The sequence below is a fragment of the Bombina bombina genome, chromosome 3, assembly GCF_027579735.1.
Source record: "Bombina bombina isolate aBomBom1 chromosome 3, aBomBom1.pri, whole genome shotgun sequence".
Lineage (NCBI taxonomy): Eukaryota > Metazoa > Chordata > Amphibia > Anura > Bombinatoridae > Bombina > Bombina bombina.
This window is the reverse complement of record NC_069501.1, coordinates 149,470,519-149,490,798: the sequence shown is the minus strand read 5'-3', so window position 1 is coordinate 149,490,798 and position 20,280 is coordinate 149,470,519. Positions and strand designations below refer to the sequence as shown.

General features: G+C 38.0%; 1 protein-coding gene across 1 annotated transcript in view; it reads left to right on the top strand.

Moving 5' to 3' along the window:
* CXADR (CXADR Ig-like cell adhesion molecule) overlaps nt 1-17,807 on the top strand; it is a 136,778-nt gene extending 118,971 nt beyond the window's left edge. Inside the window, exon 8 of the mRNA XM_053706012.1 lies at nt 17,014-17,807. Within this exon, the coding sequence (XP_053561987.1) occupies nt 17,014-17,037 (24 nt within the window). The 3' untranslated portion in view covers nt 17,038-17,807. The remainder of the gene's footprint in view (nt 1-17,013) is intronic.
* Nucleotides 17,808-20,280: the final 2,473 nt, after the last annotated feature.

Below are 20,280 nucleotides of genomic sequence, written 5' to 3'. Positions count from 1 at the left end.
GTCTTTGGTCTCGGGAAGAATCTCTTCTACCGATAAATATTCTGGAACTGAGAGCGATATTCAATGCTCTCAAGGCTTGGCCTCAGCTAGCGAGGGCCAAGTTCATACGGTTTCAATCAGACAACATGACAACTGTTGCGTACATCAACCATCAGGGGGGAACAAGGAGTTCCCTGGCGATGGAAGAAGTGACCAAAATCATTCTATGGGCGGAGTCTCACTCCTGCCACCTGTCTGCTATCCACATCCCAGGAGTGGAAAATTGGGAAGCGGATTTTCTGAGTCGTCAGACATTGCATCCGGGGGAGTGGGAACTCCATCCGGAAATCTTTGCCCAAGTCACTCAGCTGTGGGGCATTCCAGACATGGATCTGATGGCCTCTCGTCAGAACTTCAAAGTTCCTTGCTACGGGTCCAGATCCAGGGATCCCAAGGCGGCTCTAGTGGATGCACTAGTAGCACCTTGGACCTTCAAACTAGCTTATGTGTTCCCGCCGTTTCCTCTCATCCCCAGGCTGGTAGCCAGGATCAATCAGGAGAGGGCGTCGGTGATCTTGATAGCTCCTGCGTGGCCACGCAGGACTTGGTACGCAGATCTGGTGAATATGTCATCGGCTCCTCCTTGGAAGCTACCTTTGAGACGAGACCTTCTTGTTCAGGGTCCGTTCGAACATCCGAATCTGGTTTCACTCCAGCTGACTGCTTGGAGATTGAACGCTTGATCTTATCGAAGCGAGGATTCTCAGATTCTGTTATCGATACTCTTGTTCAGGCCAGAAAGCCTGTAACTAGAAAGATTTACCACAAAATTTGGAAAAAATATATCTGTTGGTGTGAATCTAAAGGATTCCCTTGGGACAAGGTTAAGATTCCTAGGATTCTATCCTTCCTTCAAGAAGGATTGGAAAAAGGATTATCTGCAAGTTCCCTGAAGGGACAGATTTCTGCCTTGTCTGTGTTACTTCACAAAAAGCTGGCCGCTGTGCCAGATGTTCAAGCCTTTGTTCAGGCTCTGGTTAGAATTAAGCCTGTTTACAAACCTTTGACTCCTCCTTGGAGTCTCAATTTAGTTCTTTCAGTTCTTCAGGGGGTTCCGTTTGAACCCTTGCATTCCGTTGATATTAAGTTATTATCTTGGAAAGTTTTGTTTTTAGTTGCAATTTCTTCTGCTAGAAGAGTTTCAGAATTATCTGCTCTGCAGTGTTCTCCTCCTTATCTGGTGTTCCATGCAGATAAGGTGGTTTTACGTACTAAACCTGGTTTTCTTCCAAAAGTTGTTTCTAACAAAAACATTAACCAGGAGATTATCGTACCTTCTCTGTGTCCGAAACCAGTTTCAAAGAAGGAACGTTTGTTGCACAATTTGGATGTTGTTCGCGCTCTAAAATTCTATTTAGATGCTACAAAGGATTTTAGACAAACATCTTCCTTGTTTGTTGTTTATTCCGGTAAAAGGAGAGGTCAAAAAGCACCCTTCTACCTCTCTCTCTTTTTGGATTAAAAGCATCATCAGATTGGCTTACGAGACTGCCGGACGGCAGCCTCCCGAAAGAATCACAGCTCATTCCACTAGGGCTGTGGCTTCCACATGGGCCTTCAAGAACGAGGCTTCTGTTGATCAGATATGTAGGGCAGCGACTTGGTCTTCACTGCACACTTTTACCAAATTTTACAAGTTTGATACTTTTGCTTCTTCTGAGGCTATTTTTGGGAGAAAGGTTTTGCAAGCCGTGGTGCCTTCCATTTAGGTGACCTGATTTGCTCCCTCCCTTCATCCGTGTCCTAAAGCTTTGGTATTGGTTCCCACAAGTAAGGATGACGCCGTGGACCGGACACACCTATGTTGGAGAAAACAGAATTTATGTTTACCTTATAAATTATTTTCTCCAACGGTGTGTCCGGTCCACGGCCCGCCCTGGTTTTTTAATCAGGTCTGATAATTTATTTTCTTTAACTACAGTCACCACGGTACCATATGGTTTCTCCTATGCAAATATTCCTCCTTAACGTCGGTCGAATGACTGGGGTAGGCGGAGCCTAGGAGGGATCATGTGACCAGCTTTGCTGGGCTCTTTGCCATTTCCTGTTGGGGAAGAGAATATCCCACAAGTAAGGATGACGCCGTGGACCGGACACACCGTTGGAGAAAGTAATTTATCAGGTAAACATAAATTCTGTTTTTACTCAAATCTGTTTGTGGTTCCCAAGAAAGAAGGAACCTTCAGACCAATCTTGGATTTAAAGATCCTAAACAAATTCCTAAGAGTTCCATCGTTCAAAATGGAAACTATTCGGACAATTCTACCCATGATCCAAAGGGGTCAGTACATGACCACAGTGGATTTAAAGGATGCTTACCTTCACATACCGATTCACAGAGACCATCACCGGTTCCTAAGGTTTGCTTTCCTAGACAGGCATTACCAGTTTGTAGCTCTTCCATTCGGATTAGCTACGGCTCCAAGAATCTTCACAAAGGTTCTGGGGGCTCTTCTGGCGGTGCTAAGACCGCGGGGAATTACGGTAGCTCCTTACCTAGACGACATTCTGATACAAGCTTCAAGCTTTCAAACTGCCAAGTCTCATACAGAGTTAGTACTGGCATTTCTAAGGTCGCATGGGTGGAAGGTAAACGAAAAGAAGAGTTCTCTTTTTCCACTCACAAGAGTTCCCTTCTTAGGGACTCTTATAGATTCTGTAGAAATGAAGATCTACCTGACAGAAGACAGGTTAACAAAGCTTCAAAACGCTTGCCGTGTCCTTCATTCCATTCAACACCCGTCAGTGGCTCAAAGCATGGAGGTGATCGGCTTAATGGTAGCGGCAATGGACATAGTTCCTTTTGCACGCCTACACCTCAGACCGCTGCAATTGTGCATGCTAAGTCAGTGGAATGGGGATTACTCAGATTTGTCCCCTACTCTGAATCTGGATCAAGAGACCAGAAATTCTCTTCTATGGTGGCTTTCTCGACCACATCTGTCCAGGGGAATGCCATTCAGCAGGCCAGATTGGACGATTGTAACAACAGACGCCAGCCTGTTAGGTTAGGGCGCTGTCTGGAATTCCCTGAAGGCTCAGGGATCTTGGACTCAGGAGGAGAGTCTCCTGCCAATAAACATTCTGGAATTGAGAGCAGTTCTCAATGCCCTTCTGGCTTGGCCCCAGTTAACAACGCGGGGGTTCATCAGGTTTCAGTCGGACAACATCACGACTGTAGCTTACATCAACCATCAAGGAGGGACAAGAAGCTCCCTAGCGATGATGGAAGTATCAAAGATAATTCGCTGGGCAGAGTCTCACTCTTGCCACCTATCAGCAATCCACATTCCGGGAGTGGAGAACTGGGAGGCGGATTTCCTAAGTTGTTAGACTTTTCATCCGGGGGAGTGGGAACTTCATCTGGAAGTCTTTGCCCAAATACTTCGACGTTGGGGCAAACCAGAAATAGATCTCATGGCGTCTCGACAGAACGCCAAGCTTCCTTGTTACGGGTCCAGATCCAGGGATCCGGGAGCGGCCCTGGTGGATGCTTTGACGGCACCTTGGACCTTCGGGAAGGCTTATGTGTTCCCACCCTTCCCGATGCTTCCTCGATTGATTGCCAGGATCAAACAGGAGAAAGCATCAGTGATTCTAATAGCGCCTGCGTGGCCACGCAGGACCTGGTATGCAGATCTAGTGGACATGTCCTCCTGTCCACCTTGGTCTCTGCCTCTGAGACAGGACCTTCTGGTTCAGGGTCCCTTCAAACATCAAAATCTAATTTCTCTGAAGCTGACTGCCTGGAAATTGAACGCTTGATTTTATCAAAACGTGGATTTTCTGAGTCAGTAATTGATACCTTAGTACAGGCTAGGAAGCCTGTTACCAGAAAGATTTACCATAAAATATGGCGTAAATACCTATATTGGTGCGAATCCAAAGGTTACTCTTGGAGTAAGGTTAGGATTACTAGGATATTGTCTTTTCTACAAGAAGGTTTAGAAAAGGGTTTGTCCGCCAGTTCCTTAAAGGGACAGATCTCAGCTCTGTCCATTCTGTTACACAAACGTCTGTCAGAAGTTCCAGACGTTCAGGCTTTTTGCCAGGCTTTGGCCAGGATTAAGCCTGTGTTTAAAACTGTTGCTCCGCCATGGAGTTTAAACCTAGTTCTTAACGTTTTACAGGGTGTTCCGTTTGAACCCCTTCATTCCATTGATATAAAATTGTTATCTTGGAAAGTTCTGTTCTTAATGGCTATTTCCTCGGCTCATAGAGTCTCTGAGTTATCAGCCTTACATTGTGATTCTCCTTATCTGATTTTTCACTCGGATAAGGTAGTTCTGCGTACTAAACCTGGGTTCTTACCTAAGGTAGTCACTAACAGGAATTTCAATCAAGAGATTGTTGTTCCATCCTTGTGTCCAAATCCTTCTTCAAAGAAGGAACGTCTTCTGCACAATCTGGATGTAGTTCGTGCCCTAAAATTCTATTTACAGGCAACTAAAGACTTTCGACAAACGTCTTCCTTGTTTGTCGTTTATTCTGGTCAGAGGAGAGGTCAAAAAGCTTCTGCTACCTCTCTCTCTTTTTGGCTTCGTAGCATAATACGTTTAGCCTATGAGACTGCTGGACAGCAGCCTCCTGAAAGAATTACAGCTCATTCCACTAGAGCTGTGGCTTCCACTTGGGCCTTTAAGAATGAGGCCTCTGTTGAACAGATTTGCAAGGCTGCAACTTGGTCTTCGCTTCATACTTTTTCCCAATTTTACAAATTTGACACTTTTGCTTCTTCGGAGGCTATTTTTGGGAGAAAGGTTCTTCAGGCAGTGGTTCCTTCTGTATAAAGATCCTGCCTGTCCCTCCCGTCATCCGTGTACTTTTGCTTTTGTATTGGTATCCCAGAAGTAATGATGACCCGTGGACTGATCACACTTAACAGGAGAAAACATCATTTATGCTTACCTGATAAATTCCTTTCTCCTGTAGTGTGATCAGTCCACGGCCCGCCCTGTTTTTTATGGCAGGTTCTAAATTTTTAAATTATACTCCAGTCACCACTGCACCCTTTAGCTTCTCCTTTCTCGTTGGTTCTTGGTCGAATGACTGGGTGTGACGTAGAGGGGAGGAGCTATATAGCAGCTCTGCTGGGTGATCCTCTTGCACTTCCTGTTGGGGAGGAGTTAATATCCCAGAAGTAATGATGACCCGTGGACTGATCACACTACAGGAGAAAGGAATTTATCAGGTAAGCATAAATTATGTGTTTTTTTTTTTTTTTTTAAATGAAAAATGAAATTTAAAATGTTGAAATAGGTCAAGTTTTGGTCTTTTTTTTTTTTTTTTTTTAGAGAACCACTAATTGGTCAACCAAAAAAATGTAAATAGAGTACATTTATTTATCATTTAGAACTTGTATGGATAGTAGAACAAAAATGCCTCTTGTATTTTTACTTTTGAAATTCCAGTTGCTCTGTGTTTTAGACAGGGGAACGTCCTTTTAGTTTTTCATTTTAGGAGCTCAAGCATTTCCTTGTTATGCTTAATGAACACATTTATTGAGCTTCAGAGCACCTACCCGTAGATTTAGATTCTATACAAAGTAAGTCCATACATATCAAGCAATTTTTTTGCGCTTCAGTGTCCGTTCACAAACCAATGCAATTACTCTGTTCAGATATTCGGTATAGTAATATGCAAGGCTTTTATAGCATTTTCAAGCTACGCATTTTGTACATTAAGGGCTTTCACACTTGTGATACCTTTTTTCATAGTATTGTGAAAATTTGTGTATTTTTTTATAAATAAATACTATTGGTGAAATCCAAGCTTGTCTGTTTCAGCATTGTGTTTAAAATTGTATAAAATATTTATCTGTCTTTTCTGGCCTTGGTAACATTAATCTTTTTAATCATTTTACCAATTTGTTTTCTTCTTTCTTTTACAATCAGTGCTTACATATAAACCATGTTTGCTATGTTAATCTTATTACTTCTGTTGATCAATATTTTAATCAGAACCTTAAAATATATTACTAACAGCTCATCTATTTTGTTTTTAACAACATATCCATGTGATTTTGTTTATTACAGGGACAAGTGTAGTTATTAAAACTCCCAATATCTGTGACAATCTCCACTAATATAATTTATTGGATCATCTCTTCCTAGTCTTTGTGTACTGCATCAGCTACAGATTATTACTGCTTGTGCAACACATTGTGGGGGTGTGGGTTGCTATGGGAATAGTAAGCAATTCAATGCCCAATTCCTCTACCTGTACGTTAAAGATAAATGGTTGCCTTTTGCTGTTTCTGTGCTGTTCAGTACAACCTCCAAGCTCTACATGGCAAATACATTTTTAAATGATTGAGCAATGTGTTCAGGCTAGATGTGGAAGAGAAGGAATTGGCTTTTTTTCTGCTTATTTCTGATACAAAGGGTACTAAATGAAGAGGGTTTTTTTAAAGGGACATAAAACAGGTTGAGATCTGTGCATATCCTAAAAGGGCTAATTAAAAATAGTTTGCATAAAAAATAGTTTAAATATTGCTGGCAAGTATTTTAAAATTTTCAAAAATAAGCTAAATGAATTACATAGCTAAGCTGGCTGGAGCAGCCAACTCCACCCCCCCACACACACACACACACACACACACACCTTATCAGTGTTTACACACAGGCATTGTATTTCAACTGAGTTCACAGCTTCTAGACATGCTCCAGCAGATAATCCCTATGCACTTTTGCATTCTACCAAGACAATAGATATAGATATACAGCCATAGAAGGAAATGTGGGGTGGGGGGGGGGGTTAAAGGGTTAATGGTGAGGCACTGCAGTATATATTTGCAGGTAAAGTAATTAAAGTACATATTAGAGTTTGTCTCTATCCCAACTTGTTTTATGTCCCTTTAAGTCGAAATTTTACTTTTATGATTTAGAGAGTGCAGTTTTACACAAACTTCCAATTTACTTCTATTATCAAATTTGCTTTGTTCTTTGTCTATCCTTTGTTGAAGATTAAACCCAGATAGGCTGATGCACACGTCTTAAGTATTCACATAAATGCTCTCTGCCACCTATGAGCTTACCTAGGTTTTCTCTGTAGCTAAGGATACCAATAGAACAAAGCATATTTGATGATAAAAGTAAATTGGACAGTTGTGTAAAATTTAAAAAAAAAAAATCATGAATGTTTTAAAGGGACATGAAATCCAAAATGTTTATTTATTTCATGATTCAGATAGAACATATGTTCCAATCTGCTTCATTCACTTGTTATCCTTTGTTAAATGAGCAGTAATGCACTACTTGGGAGTAAGCTGAAAGCCAATGGTATGATGCATATATGTGCAGCCACCAATTAGCAGCTTCTAAGCAAACCTAGATATACTTTTCAACAAGAGATACAAAGAGAACAAAATAAAATGGATAATAGAGCATGTGATTTTAAATACCATTACAATTTATTTCTGTCTGAATAATAAAAGAAACAAATTGGGTATTATATCCCTTTAAAGGACAGTCAAGTCCAAAATAAAGTTTCTTGATTCAGATAGGGAATGTAGTTTTAAACAACTTTCCAATTTGCTTTTATCACCAATTTTGCTTTGTTCTCTCAGTATTCTTAGTTAAAAGCTAAACCTAGGAGGTTCATATACTAATTTCTTAGACCTTAAAGGCCGCCTCTAATCTGAATGCATTTTGACAGTTTTTCACCACTAGAGGGCATTAGTTTGTGTTTCATATAGATAAAATTGAGCTCACGCACGTGAAGTTACCTAGGAGAGAGCACTGATTGGCTAAAGTGCAAGTCTGTCAAAATAACTAAAATAAGGGGGCAGTTTGCAGAGGCTTAGATACAAGGTAATCACAGAGGTAAAACGTGTATTATAACTGTTGTATATGCAAAACTGGGGAATGGGTAATAAAGGGATTATCAATCTTTTTAAACAACAACAATTCTAGTGTGGACTGTCCCTTTAAAGCCTCGTATAACAGGGTTGTGTGGTTTTATTTTGTAAATAAATACTGGTCTAACAATTTTTAATGAAATATCACCAACATAATTTTCATTGATACAGTTGCAGAATGGTCCTTGCCTTATGAATTTTTCTTATAAGGCTGCACAACCCCATTGCTTTAACATAGAATATCATCCATTCTACTTAAATTGTTAACCGTTAGAAAATATAAATAAATGTGTTACTGCCACCTAGTGGTAGTAAATGGACAATTTAGCAGATATTTGAACATGCCATAAAACATGTTGAGATTTGTACATATCATAAAAGGGCTAATTAAGTAAAAATAGTTTGCATACAATTTTTTAAAAAATTGCTGGCAAGTATTTTAAAATAATTTTCAAAAATACTTTAATAGCCATGCTGTCTGGAGCAGTCTGCTCCACCCCCTATTAGTGTTTAGACACAGGCATTGTATTTCAACTGAGTTCAAGTTCACAGCTTCTAGGCATGCTCCAGCTTATAATCACTGTGCACTTTTGCATTCTACCAAAAGAGCAATAGATATAGATACAGCCATAGAAGGAAATGTGTGTGGGAGTTAGAGCTTTACAATTCTGAAACTTAAAAGAAAGGGTTAATGGCGAGGCACTGCAGTATAAATTTGCAGGTAAAGTCATTAAAGTACATATTAGATTTTGTCTCTATCCCAAAATGTTTTTGTCCCTTTTAATATACTTAAAGGACCGTTAAACTTGACATTTCAACAACTTATACAATGTTTCATTATTGCAAGTGCTTGTTTCACTTTCTCATAGGGAGGTTTGGATTAATAATTTTAGACAATTTGTGAGTTTTTGTCTGCTTTTCCCTACCTCTGTAAACTTCTATGGTGTCACATGCTTTTTAAAGGTGGATTATCAGTTTTGCATCAACAATCATCATAGGAAAATCATTCTTTGCTATAGTAACAAAGTTGAATCAGTGTTAAACCTCCTTAAAGGAATACAAGAGGGCAGGCAACCCCGTCTGCACATGTGCAAACTGTGCTGTATCTGAATATTAGTTTGTGATTGGTTAGCTGAGGTTCTTTTGTTCTGGGGGACAGGGAAATCAGTGAAAAGAATAAACATAAAACAATATACTCTATGACAAAATAAAGCTGCAGTTTTTATTACAAATATTAAGGTTCATAATCATGTAGTTTACAATTTGTGTTTAATGTGCTTTAAAGATATGTCCTTATTGGAATTTGTATAATGCATAAACATTTTTTGCAATGTAATTGTTGAACATTTTTAAAAGTACAATGGAATTGTGGCTGCTATTTGCAAAATTAGTCATGACTTAAAATATAGGTGTTTCTAAGCAGGGCCACCACTAGGAATTTTGGGGCCCCTGACTTAACCATTGATCAGGGCCCCCCCCCCCCTTGACATGTGCAATTTTTGACCAAGTTACTAAAACGTATATGCACTTTATTCTTAAGTGTCTATTTAAACTTGGAAATGTTGTAAAGGTAGTAACATACAAACACACAGACACACTCATACACTGAAACACACACTCACACATAAGGATTCACATATAGGCACTCTAGCAGACACGCAAAGAAACACACTCAGACACAGACACCCAAACAGACACTCAGCACTTGTTTACATTGACCTGACAAGTAATGAGGTAGTCTAAAGTTTTGTAAAAAAAAAGGAGATTTAGAAAACAAAATATGGAGTTCTGATTATCTTTTTGTAAAGGAAGATGCCAACTAAATGATGACAACAGCATGCAGTGGCTGAAAGGAAGGGCCCTGAACTGCCTAAACAATAATTTAAAGGTTAAATGATGGATTGGTGACTTCCGGAAAGGTCTTATTAGTCTCAAAATCTGTAGAAAGATGTGAATAATCAGTAGTAAGGTCAAAATGTCCTAAAAAGGAACAGACAATGGACACACACACAAACTCAAACTTGCACATACACCCAAGGAAACACAGACAGAGACAGCCTCAGAAAACACACAAAGACACACACACACACACACACACACAAACTCACAGAAAACACACAAAGACATACACACACAGAGAGACAACCACATAAAACACAGAAAGACATACATACACACACCCTAACTGAGACATCCACAGAAAACACACAAAGACATACACACACCCTCACAGAGACACCCACAGAAAACACACACCCTCACAGAGACATCTATAGAAAACACAGACATACATACACACACACACCCTCACAGAGACATCCACAGAAAACAGACATACACACCCACCCTCACAGAGGCAACCAGAGAAAATACACAAAGACAAACATACACACACCCTCACAGAGACACCCATAGAAAAAGCTCAGACATATGCACACAATCTCACAAACATCCAAAGAAAATGCACAAAGACATACACACCCACCCTCACAGAGAGACTCCCAGAAAAAAAATACATACACACTCATAGAGACACAAACCAAAGCACAAAGACATAAAGACAGACACCCACAGAAACACTCACAGGAGGAAACATTGATGCACCTTGCATCCCCTAAATCAACATTGTGTGACACGCATGATAAAAATAAATGCAGAAATTAAGAGATCACTTTTTAAAGAATCATATTTGTAAATGTGCAAACAAAAATAATTCTGTGACTTCAAAATTGTACATTAATGATCTGGGTAGATGGCTAGATGAAGCAAAATACTTTTTAAAAGGTTGACACATGCTTGTTTTTTCCCCATTTTCCCCCAACCAAAAAGCACCACTTCAAATATAGTGTACAAATGTTCCCATCTGTCAGCTGTACTTATGGATTTTGAAAATGCTGTACTCTATATGGTCTTGGTGGAACCATAAGCTGTGGTACTCATACCATTAGATCTGGTTAAATGCAGGATTTAGGCTTGTTGGTATGTATTTCAAAATTAAGTCAGCTGTAGTGTAAACTGAACAGTTTTAAGTTAACCTGTCTCATTACAAACACTGAGCAATCTTAGTCTGATAGTATAACATTTTAAGCAGATGTAAAAACCTAGATAAAATGCCTCCTTGCATCTGGAAAGTCCTTGCATAAAGTGGCAGTAAACTGGAATGTAATATATATTTATATATATATATATAAATGCATATCTGCCAAAAGGGCACCTACCATTTTTGTATTGAGGAGGAAACATTTCTGCATGGTTTAAAATATAGAATTTCTACAGCATTGTCAAATAATCATAAATACACTGCTGCTAAAAAAATTTGTTTTTATAGACCCCTGGCCCCACCATACAACTATTACCACACTGAAGTTACAATCCGAAATTGCAAAAAGAAATAAAAAACATTTGCTAAATAAGTCCTACCCTCTCTGCAAATGAAAGTGATCTGCCGTCTGACTCAGGCACACACTGTACAAACAAAGTGCCAAGTCTGTCTCACACTGTGCATAGTGGTTTAGTGCACACTCAGAAATCCTATCAAATGCTAATACTTTACTCCTTGTAATAACATTTCCCATGCTCAATTAGTACTCTGCTGTAGTACCCACTGGTGGCTGCCAAAATGTAAAAAAAAAAAAAAATTTTTTTTTTTAGTTCTTGCCTCATGGGCCCCCCCTGGCCCATTGGGCCCCTGACAGGAGTCACCCCTGTCACCCCCTGATGGCGGCCCTGTTTCTAAGCATAAGTTTTAAAAGCTTTTAACATACAAAAACAATGAATATGCTACTGACACCTAGTGGTCATAAATGGAAAATTTAGCAGTTATGCCCAGTGTATATCAAGAAATGTTCATATTGGAAGTTTTATAATGCAAAAACAAATGCAGTGCTATACATAGCTAAATATATAAGGCTTATGATGATCCTCTAAAACTGAAATGAAAGAGATGATCTTGTTAATACCAATATTTCCTTTCAAGTATATGAAAGGGACGCAATGACATATGTGTGATACTCTTTCTATAGTTTGCATTTTGCTTGTATGAGAAAGGAGTCTGCATCACTTGAATACAGAGAGCAGTGTTTATATGCAGACAGCTATGCAGATGAGTTACTAGCTCTGTTTGTCACACTTTGAGTTCTTATGTAGTTTTGAGCATTGCCCCATGAATTGATTCTGGACAGCCCTTATAAATGATCAAACAGTGCTCTCTGGTAAAAACAAATGTGTTAAAGTAAACATGAATAGAAAAACAGATTCTGTAAAAATTAGCACCTAGAGAGTTCCTCACTGTAGCCCCTGCCCCCAAGATAAGAGTGGAACATTTTTTTTAAAACTTAAGTTTCATTCTGCTAGTTCTGAGCATGAGCAAATCTTTACTCCTGTTTGGTAGTATTTACTTAAAGGGACAGTATACACTCATTTTCATATAACTGTATGTAATAGACACTACTATAAAGAATAAGATGCACAGATACTGATATAAAAATCCAGTATAAAACTGTTTAAAAACTTACTTAGAAGCTCACAGTTTAGCTCTGTTGAAAAATGCAGCTTGAAAGCCCACTGCAAGTGGGAAATATCAGACACTCCCCCCTCCCCCTTCTTTTGCATATGAAAAGACCCTTTACACAAACAGGAGCAAGCTGGAGAAGGTAGCTGACGGTGTTCACATAAAAGTTTGGGGCTTGGCTAGGAGTCTGAAAATCAAAGCAAAGTTATTTAAAAATAAGCAAAACTATACATTAAAAAAAAAAAACTTGATGGGCTATATAAATCACCTCCAAAACATTTATGCAAAGAAAAAATGTGTATAATGGCCCTTTAATACTAAACCAATTCTGGAAGTTTTATATCATGCGCTAGATAACCTTTCTGTAGAGACCTCAGGAAGTAATGGATACTGCACAAATTAAGTTAAAAAATAAATAAAAGGTAAAATCCATTTAAATAGATAAATAATGCATTTTGCAATCTTTTCTATTAAAGGGACAGTCAACACCAGAATTTTTGTTGTTTAAAAAGATAGATAATCCCTTTATTACCCATTCCTCAGTTTTGCAAAACCAACACTGTTATATTAATACACTTTTTACTGCTGTGACTATCTTGTATCTAAGCATCTCCTGACCGCCCCTAATCACATGACTTTTAGTTATTATCTATTGACTTGCATTTTAGCCAATTAGTGCAGTGTCTGCCACAACCCACGGGCGTGATCACAATGCTATCTATATGGTTTACCTGAACTACTCTCCCCTGTTGTGAAAAGCAAATACAAAAGCATGTGATTAGAGGCGGCCTTCAAGGGCTTAGAAATTATCATATGTGCCTTCCTAGGTCTAGCTTTCAACTAGAATACCAAGAGAACACAGCAAAATTGTTGATAAAAGTAAATTAGAAAGTTGTTTAAAATGACATGCTCTATTTGAAAAATAAGTTTTTTTTGGCCTTGACTGTCCCTTTAAGTATATGCCACATCATAGTGCTTTTTTTATTACAACAATGAAATAGTTTGGTTCATATCCCTTTAAATGTATTTCTATATTTTTCCTTAACAATTCTGTACCCCCTAGGGACACTAATTAGCCTTATGTAGAATCCAGGCATATTGCTGGCTGCATGTGTGTTTTGTTGACATCACTAATGATGTCACTTGTGTGCATATCTAGGATTTAGTCTAAAATATACTAATAGTGATGTCGCGAATAGTTCCTGACGAACAAAGCATGTTCGCGTTCGCCGCGGACGGCGAACATATGTGATGTTCAGTCCGCCCCCTATTCCTCATCATTGAGTAAACTTTGACCCTGTACCTCACAGTCAGAAGACACATTCCAGCAAATCAGCAGCAGACCCTCCCACCTCCTGGACAGCATCCATTTTAGATTCATTCGGAAGCTGCATTCTTAGTGAGAGGAGGGACAGTGTAGCTGCTGCTGATTTAATAGGGAAATCGATAGCTAGGCTAGTGTATTCAGTGTCCACTACAGTCCTGAAGGACTCATCTGATCTCTGCTGTAAGGACAGCACCCCAAAAAGCCCTTTTTAGGGCTAGAACATCAGTCTGCTTTTTTTTTTTCCTGTGTAATCTAATTGCAGTTGCCTGCCTGCCAGCGTGTGTGTCAGGCTCACAGCGTATACTGTGCCCACTTGCCCAGTGCCACCACTCATATCTGGTGTAACAGTAGTGTACATTTGAAAAAAAACAACACTTTTTTGACTGTGAAATAATAGCAGACAGCTGCCAGTACCCAAGATGGCCGCCAATAAGGCAGATGGGGGAGGTTAGAGAGCTGTTTTGGGGGGGGATCAGGGAGGTTGGGGGCTAAGGGGGATGCTACACCCACAGGCATATGTAAATATGCTAAAAAAAAATTTTTTTTTTTTAAAAAAAATCCTTTTATTTAAGTACTGGCAGACTTTCTGCCAGTACTTCAAGATGGTTGCGGGGACAATTGTGGGGGGGAGGGAAGGGAGCTGTTTGGGGGGATCAGGGGGTCTGATGTGTCAGGAGGGAGGCTGATCTCTACACTAAAGCTTAAAATTAACCCTGGCAAGCTCCCTACAAGACAACCTAATTAAACCCCTTCACTGCTAGCCATAATACACGTGTGATGCGCAGCAGCATTTAGCGGCCTTCTAATTACCAGAAAGCAACGCCAAAGTCATATGTCTGCTATTTCTGAACAAATGGGATCCCAGAGAAGCATTTACAACCATTTGTGCCATAATTGCACAAGCTGTTTGTAAATAATTTCAGTGAGAAACCTAAAATTGCGAAAAATTTAAGTTTTTTTTAAATTTGATCGCATTTGGCGGTGAAATGGTGGCATGAAATATACCAAAATGGGGCTAGATCAATACTTTGGGTTGTCTACTACAGTGTTTTTCAACCAGTGTGCCGTGAGAGATCCTCAGGTGTGCCACGACAGACTGACAACAGTGCGGGGGTGTCCCTCTTTCAAATTTTGAAATATTGGGAGGTATGCGACAGGCTCATCAGGCATCATTTACAACCATGACATTGACATTCATTCACAGACAATGATTATGATTGTGAATGAATGTCAATATGTCATGTATAGTTTGTAGGAGGCATGGCATGACAGCACAGTACAGTGTATATATATCCTGTATTAGGCTACAATGTGTGATTTTGTAAAATTTTGGGATGGTGGTGTGCCACAGGATTTTTTAATGTAAAAAAAGTGTGCCACGGCAAAAAAAAAGGTTGCAAATCACTGGTCTACTACACTACACTTAAGCTAAAATTAAATCTACAAGCTGCCTACATGCTCCCTAATTAACCCCTTCACTGCTGGGCATAAAACACGTGTGGTGCGCAGTGGCATTTAGCAGCCTTCTAATTACCAAAAAGCAACGCCAAAGCCATATGTCTGCTATTTCTGAACAAAGGGGATCCCAGAGAAGCATTTACAACCATGTATGCCATAATTGCATAAGTTGTTTGTAAATAATTTCTGTGAGAAACCTAAAGTTTGTGAAAAAGTGAACAATTTTTTTTTATTTGATCGCATTTGGCGGTGAAATGGTGGCATTAAATATACCAAAATGGGCCTAGATCAATACTTTGGGTTGTCTACTACACTACACTTAAGCTAAAATTAACTCTACAAGCTGCCTACATGCTCCCTAATTAACCCCTTCACTGCTGGGCATAAAACACGTGTGGTGCGCAGTGGCATTTAGCAGCCTTCTAATTACCAAAAAGCAACGCCAAAGCCATATAAGTCTGCTATAATGGCATGTCTGGCACACAGTGTTGGGGCAAGGGTCCATCTGACCACTGATACCTGGTCTGCAAAGCATAGTCAGGGCAGGTATATCACCTACACTGCGCACTGTGAAGCGGGCGTAACCCTTACACTACCTGATCGATACAACATCATACCTGATGTTTTAAAGCACATTATTCCAAACAATTTAGGAATGTTAGGTGATTTATGCCCTTTGTGGATTAAAACCAGACTCTGCATCAACTATGTAATTTTCCATGGGAATTTTGCCATGGATCCCCCTCCGGCATGCCACAGTCCAGGTGTTAGTCCCCTTGAAACAACTTTTCCATCACTATTGTGGCCAGAAAGAGTCCCTGTGGGTTTTAAAATTCGCCTGCCTATTGAAGTCTATGGAGGTTCGCTGGTTTGCGAACTTTTGAGGAAGTTCGCGTTCGCCGTTCGTGAACCCAAATTTTTATGTTCGCGACATCACTATATACTAATATCAATTAATTCTGTTCGAATACTAATCACAGATTATTTATCAAAGTGGTTAGTTAAAGTGATTAAGTAAATGTTCATCAATATATTTTATTGTATGTGTTTCACAAACAACTATTTCATAAAAGAGAATTGTTGTTATATTGAAGCTTTTTTTTCTTTGGTCACTGTCAGTATTAAATAAAATATGACCATTGTGAAGATAAATAATTAACTTTTTTTGCTGGGAGGAGACCTTTAAATTAGAGGTTGTAGAGGCTGGAAAAATCCTAAATCCCCCTCCGTGATATTGCAAAACACCCCCTGTGAAATGTGTCTGATATAAACATAACATCCAGAGAAATCATCTGTTCATGTTGAGTATCACGGTCTCTTGCTGTGTGGCAGACATGGTGCTTTGAGTAGGTATGTCTTGCTATCAATAAAGCAAAGAGAGCGAAAAAAATGTTTTCTTTTTAGCATTGTTTTTAAATTGTATTATTGATTACAAAATGAATATGTACTGCATTTGCAGTAACGCAACTCCTTTTTTTTTAAATGTAATGAACCGGATATTTTCACATTTTTATCTGGATATTTTTAGTATTTTGGAATAAGTTTTGTGTAAAATAAATTTTTTACCAATAAATGTAAGAATTCTTATAACATTTTCAAATAATAATGGATGAAGCATGCTGCCAACTAATATTTTATCTGACACTTCTAAATAATAATTTTGACATTATTTTAAAAGAAATACTATTGCAAATCATAAATTTCGATAAAATCTGCTATTGATTTAGTTGAATATATTTTTTTATAACCAAAATAAATTAAATTTAAACTTTACATGGAATAATTTGCATGTTAACTAACATCCTTTTTTCTTCATTCAAGTATCATGGCTTAACGGTGGTTTAAACATCCGAAAACATCCAATGAACTGCTCCTGGCATGAAGTCCTGAAATGCGTTTCAATCTGTGAATTTGAGATGTTTGCGCGTAGTAAGATTTTTAGAACTTACAATCAAAGATATGTTTACTTAACCAGTTTCGTGCTGATATGAGAGTGTCATGGAATGCTTGACAAAGACTTTTGAACTTGGAACAAAAAGAATAAAAGGGTTCATGACTTTCTATCATCCTCTAATGGAGGAAGGTACTGCCCGCACTCATCTCTCTAAGATATTTCTTAGAATATACTTTTTTACTATCCCAAATAAATTGCATTTTTGATTATTTTTTTTTCCTATGGAATAATTTGTCACCTACCACAAATTTTAGCTTTGATTTTTCTCAACTTCTTTTGTGGATTTTTAAATATTTTTGTATCTTTTTTTTATAAATTTTTGTCACCATGCAGATTGTTCTTAAGACTATAATGTGAATTTATACATTTATAATATTAAACTCACTTTTACTAAGCTTTGTAAAAAGAAAATATATAATGTCTATTCATTTGATTTTGTGGTTACTTTCAAAGCATGGAATTATGTAGCAGAAACCACGTTTTCTTTTTTTGATGTGTATATTTTAAATATGAAATCTAAATTGATTTGGCCTTTTTTCTTAATATGTTATATTAATATGTAAATATAAATGTATTTTATTGCTAATGCTTTTGCTGCCTGTGACTAAGATAATGAAATTCGATTAGTTATAGATATCAAATAAATATCACCGAAGTCAAACTTATGCTGTCCTATTCTTAATTTCATAATTGCTAACAAATTATATTAAAATAATAATTTTAATTTAATCTAAATATATAGTTCTAATCTAATTTTTGTCATTGGTCCAATCTAATAAGTATCAATAAATGGAATTGCACTATTTATATTTTTAAAATGCCAATCATAATAATGACTTGTTTGGCTATTACAAATAATGAAATTGGTAATAAAAAAAAAAAAAAGGTTTATGCATATGATAAATCATTTTCCTCATACCCAAATGTTAGAAACTCCCTAGAAGTCTTTGAACACTTCCTCTTTACACATAAACATGTACATACATATGCACATACATACATAATGTACGCTCATGCAATACTTTAGATATAGATATTTATTAGAGCTTTAATAACGTTACAGTGCAACCCAAACCTTCTTCAGACATTGTAGTAACGGATTAACAAACATTTTCTACCAACAAACCAGTATCTTTCCTGTGCCAAGTACCGGTGTTAAGCAAACACCAATGTTTGTGTATAAACAATATGATCCTTTACAAGCATGAAAATCATACTTGTGATGAAAGAATACACAAATAATTTTGCATGCCACTAATACTAGTAGCCTAAGCTGGATCCAAGTTGCAATCAAAAGTAAAACCAGATTCAAAATATACCTTGTGTGCTGTGGATCAATTTGTAATGTCAATTTGTGTCCACCAGAGCAGATTAATAATAATCGTAAGGATCATAAAGCAACAGTTGAATACAGTAAAAACAAAATTTTCTTTAAAAGCAAAATATTTGTTCTTGAAATAAAACGTGGAAATTCTGATGGTGAGCTACATAGGGTATCTTTTAGAAAGCTATAGATTATGTCCATGCCCTAAGGGTGAAGAATAGAATCAAGCACATGTATGACTAAGTACTACAGACAAAATAATGTGCATGCTGTGAGTGATTGAGAAATTATGCTGGATAATAAGAAATGCACTGGACTCTTTTTCTACTGTGCCATGTAAATCAATGTTTTTACGGCAACGTTCCTTCTTTACTTATTTCGTGGACTTGGTGTGAGGATTTGTATTTTTAGGATTAGTGTTTATTGTCCCTTTATTAAAGGGACACTGAACCCAAATTTTATCTTTCAGGATTCAGATAGAGCATGCAATTTAAAGCAACTAATTTACTCCGATTTATCAAATTTTCTTCATTTTCTTGCTATCTTTATTTGAAAAGCAAGAATGTAAGTTTAGAAGCCAGCCCATTTTTGGTTCACAACCTGGGTTGTGCTTGCTGATTGGTGGCTAAATGCTATCCTGCGTTCTGAACCAAAAATCGTCTGGCTCCTTAGCTTAGATGCCTTCTTTTTCAAATAAAGATAGCAAGAGAACAAAGAAAATTGATAATAGGAGTACATTAGAAAGTTGCTTAAAATTGCATGCTCTATCTGAATCATGAAATAAATAAATTGTGTTTAGTATCCATTTAAGTTACTTGATTGTATAAAATATGGCAATTTTGTTTATAGAAGATATACATTTTTTTCATAAGGTGATACAAATTCCTGAGCCAATACTTCTGGGAATTCAACTCATGGCCACCAAAAGAAGACAAAGATCCCCAAACATTCTACCGGCTTTTAATTCCTCTCACCTCTCTGATATCCCAGTCTTTTTCTATGCTTCTCCAGGAGAAGGGGAAGTTTGGGGTTAAGGATTTTATTCTAAGAGAAAGGGGATCTTTGATTCGATATTTCCCCACATAGGGTGAAAGTTTTGAAGAGAAGGGCATAGGAGAGTGGTTGGCTGTGTAATGTAATTCTCCTGGAGCAGGTGTGATCTCAAGCCTGCCACAGGTGTTGCTGGAATTGGTCCTTCAGCCTTCTCCTGTTTGGCCATGTAGAATCCTCTACTGTTCAATACAGTACTGGATGAGCTCTACTGTGTACAAGGGTAGCAGCTGGGTAAGTACAGCGGAGTGTGTGTCCCGGGTAATTACCTTTTGTCACTCACACAACCTGCAGGTTATAAGTAGGTACATAGGATTATGTATATCATAGCCAGAGAATTTATTGCAGGTAACACAGATTTACAGTATACAAGTGTGTCATACTGTTAGGATATTTGGGATTGTTATATGTGCTTTTAAATTTTTGCTTTTATTGCTCTTATAAAAGAGGTTCTATTGGCCTGAGCGAAGTTAAAATCTAACTTATAAAAGAGGTGCCAGGTTCTGTTAGCGTGGTTCTAATCTGGGAACCTTTAATTAGCGGCGTCTGTTATGCACGCTTCTTCACATTCCTAGATGCCTGTTCATTCTTCCATTATTTGATCTATGTTTGGAAGTTTTGGGTGAATAGTTTTCCGTTCACCATCACATATTTTTTTTCATCTAGTACTGGTAAGTCTAATAGTTAGACATTTTCTCTTCTTGAGAACCTTAGTGGTTTTAAGAGTTTAGTAAACTTACTTTACACCTATAAATGGTTT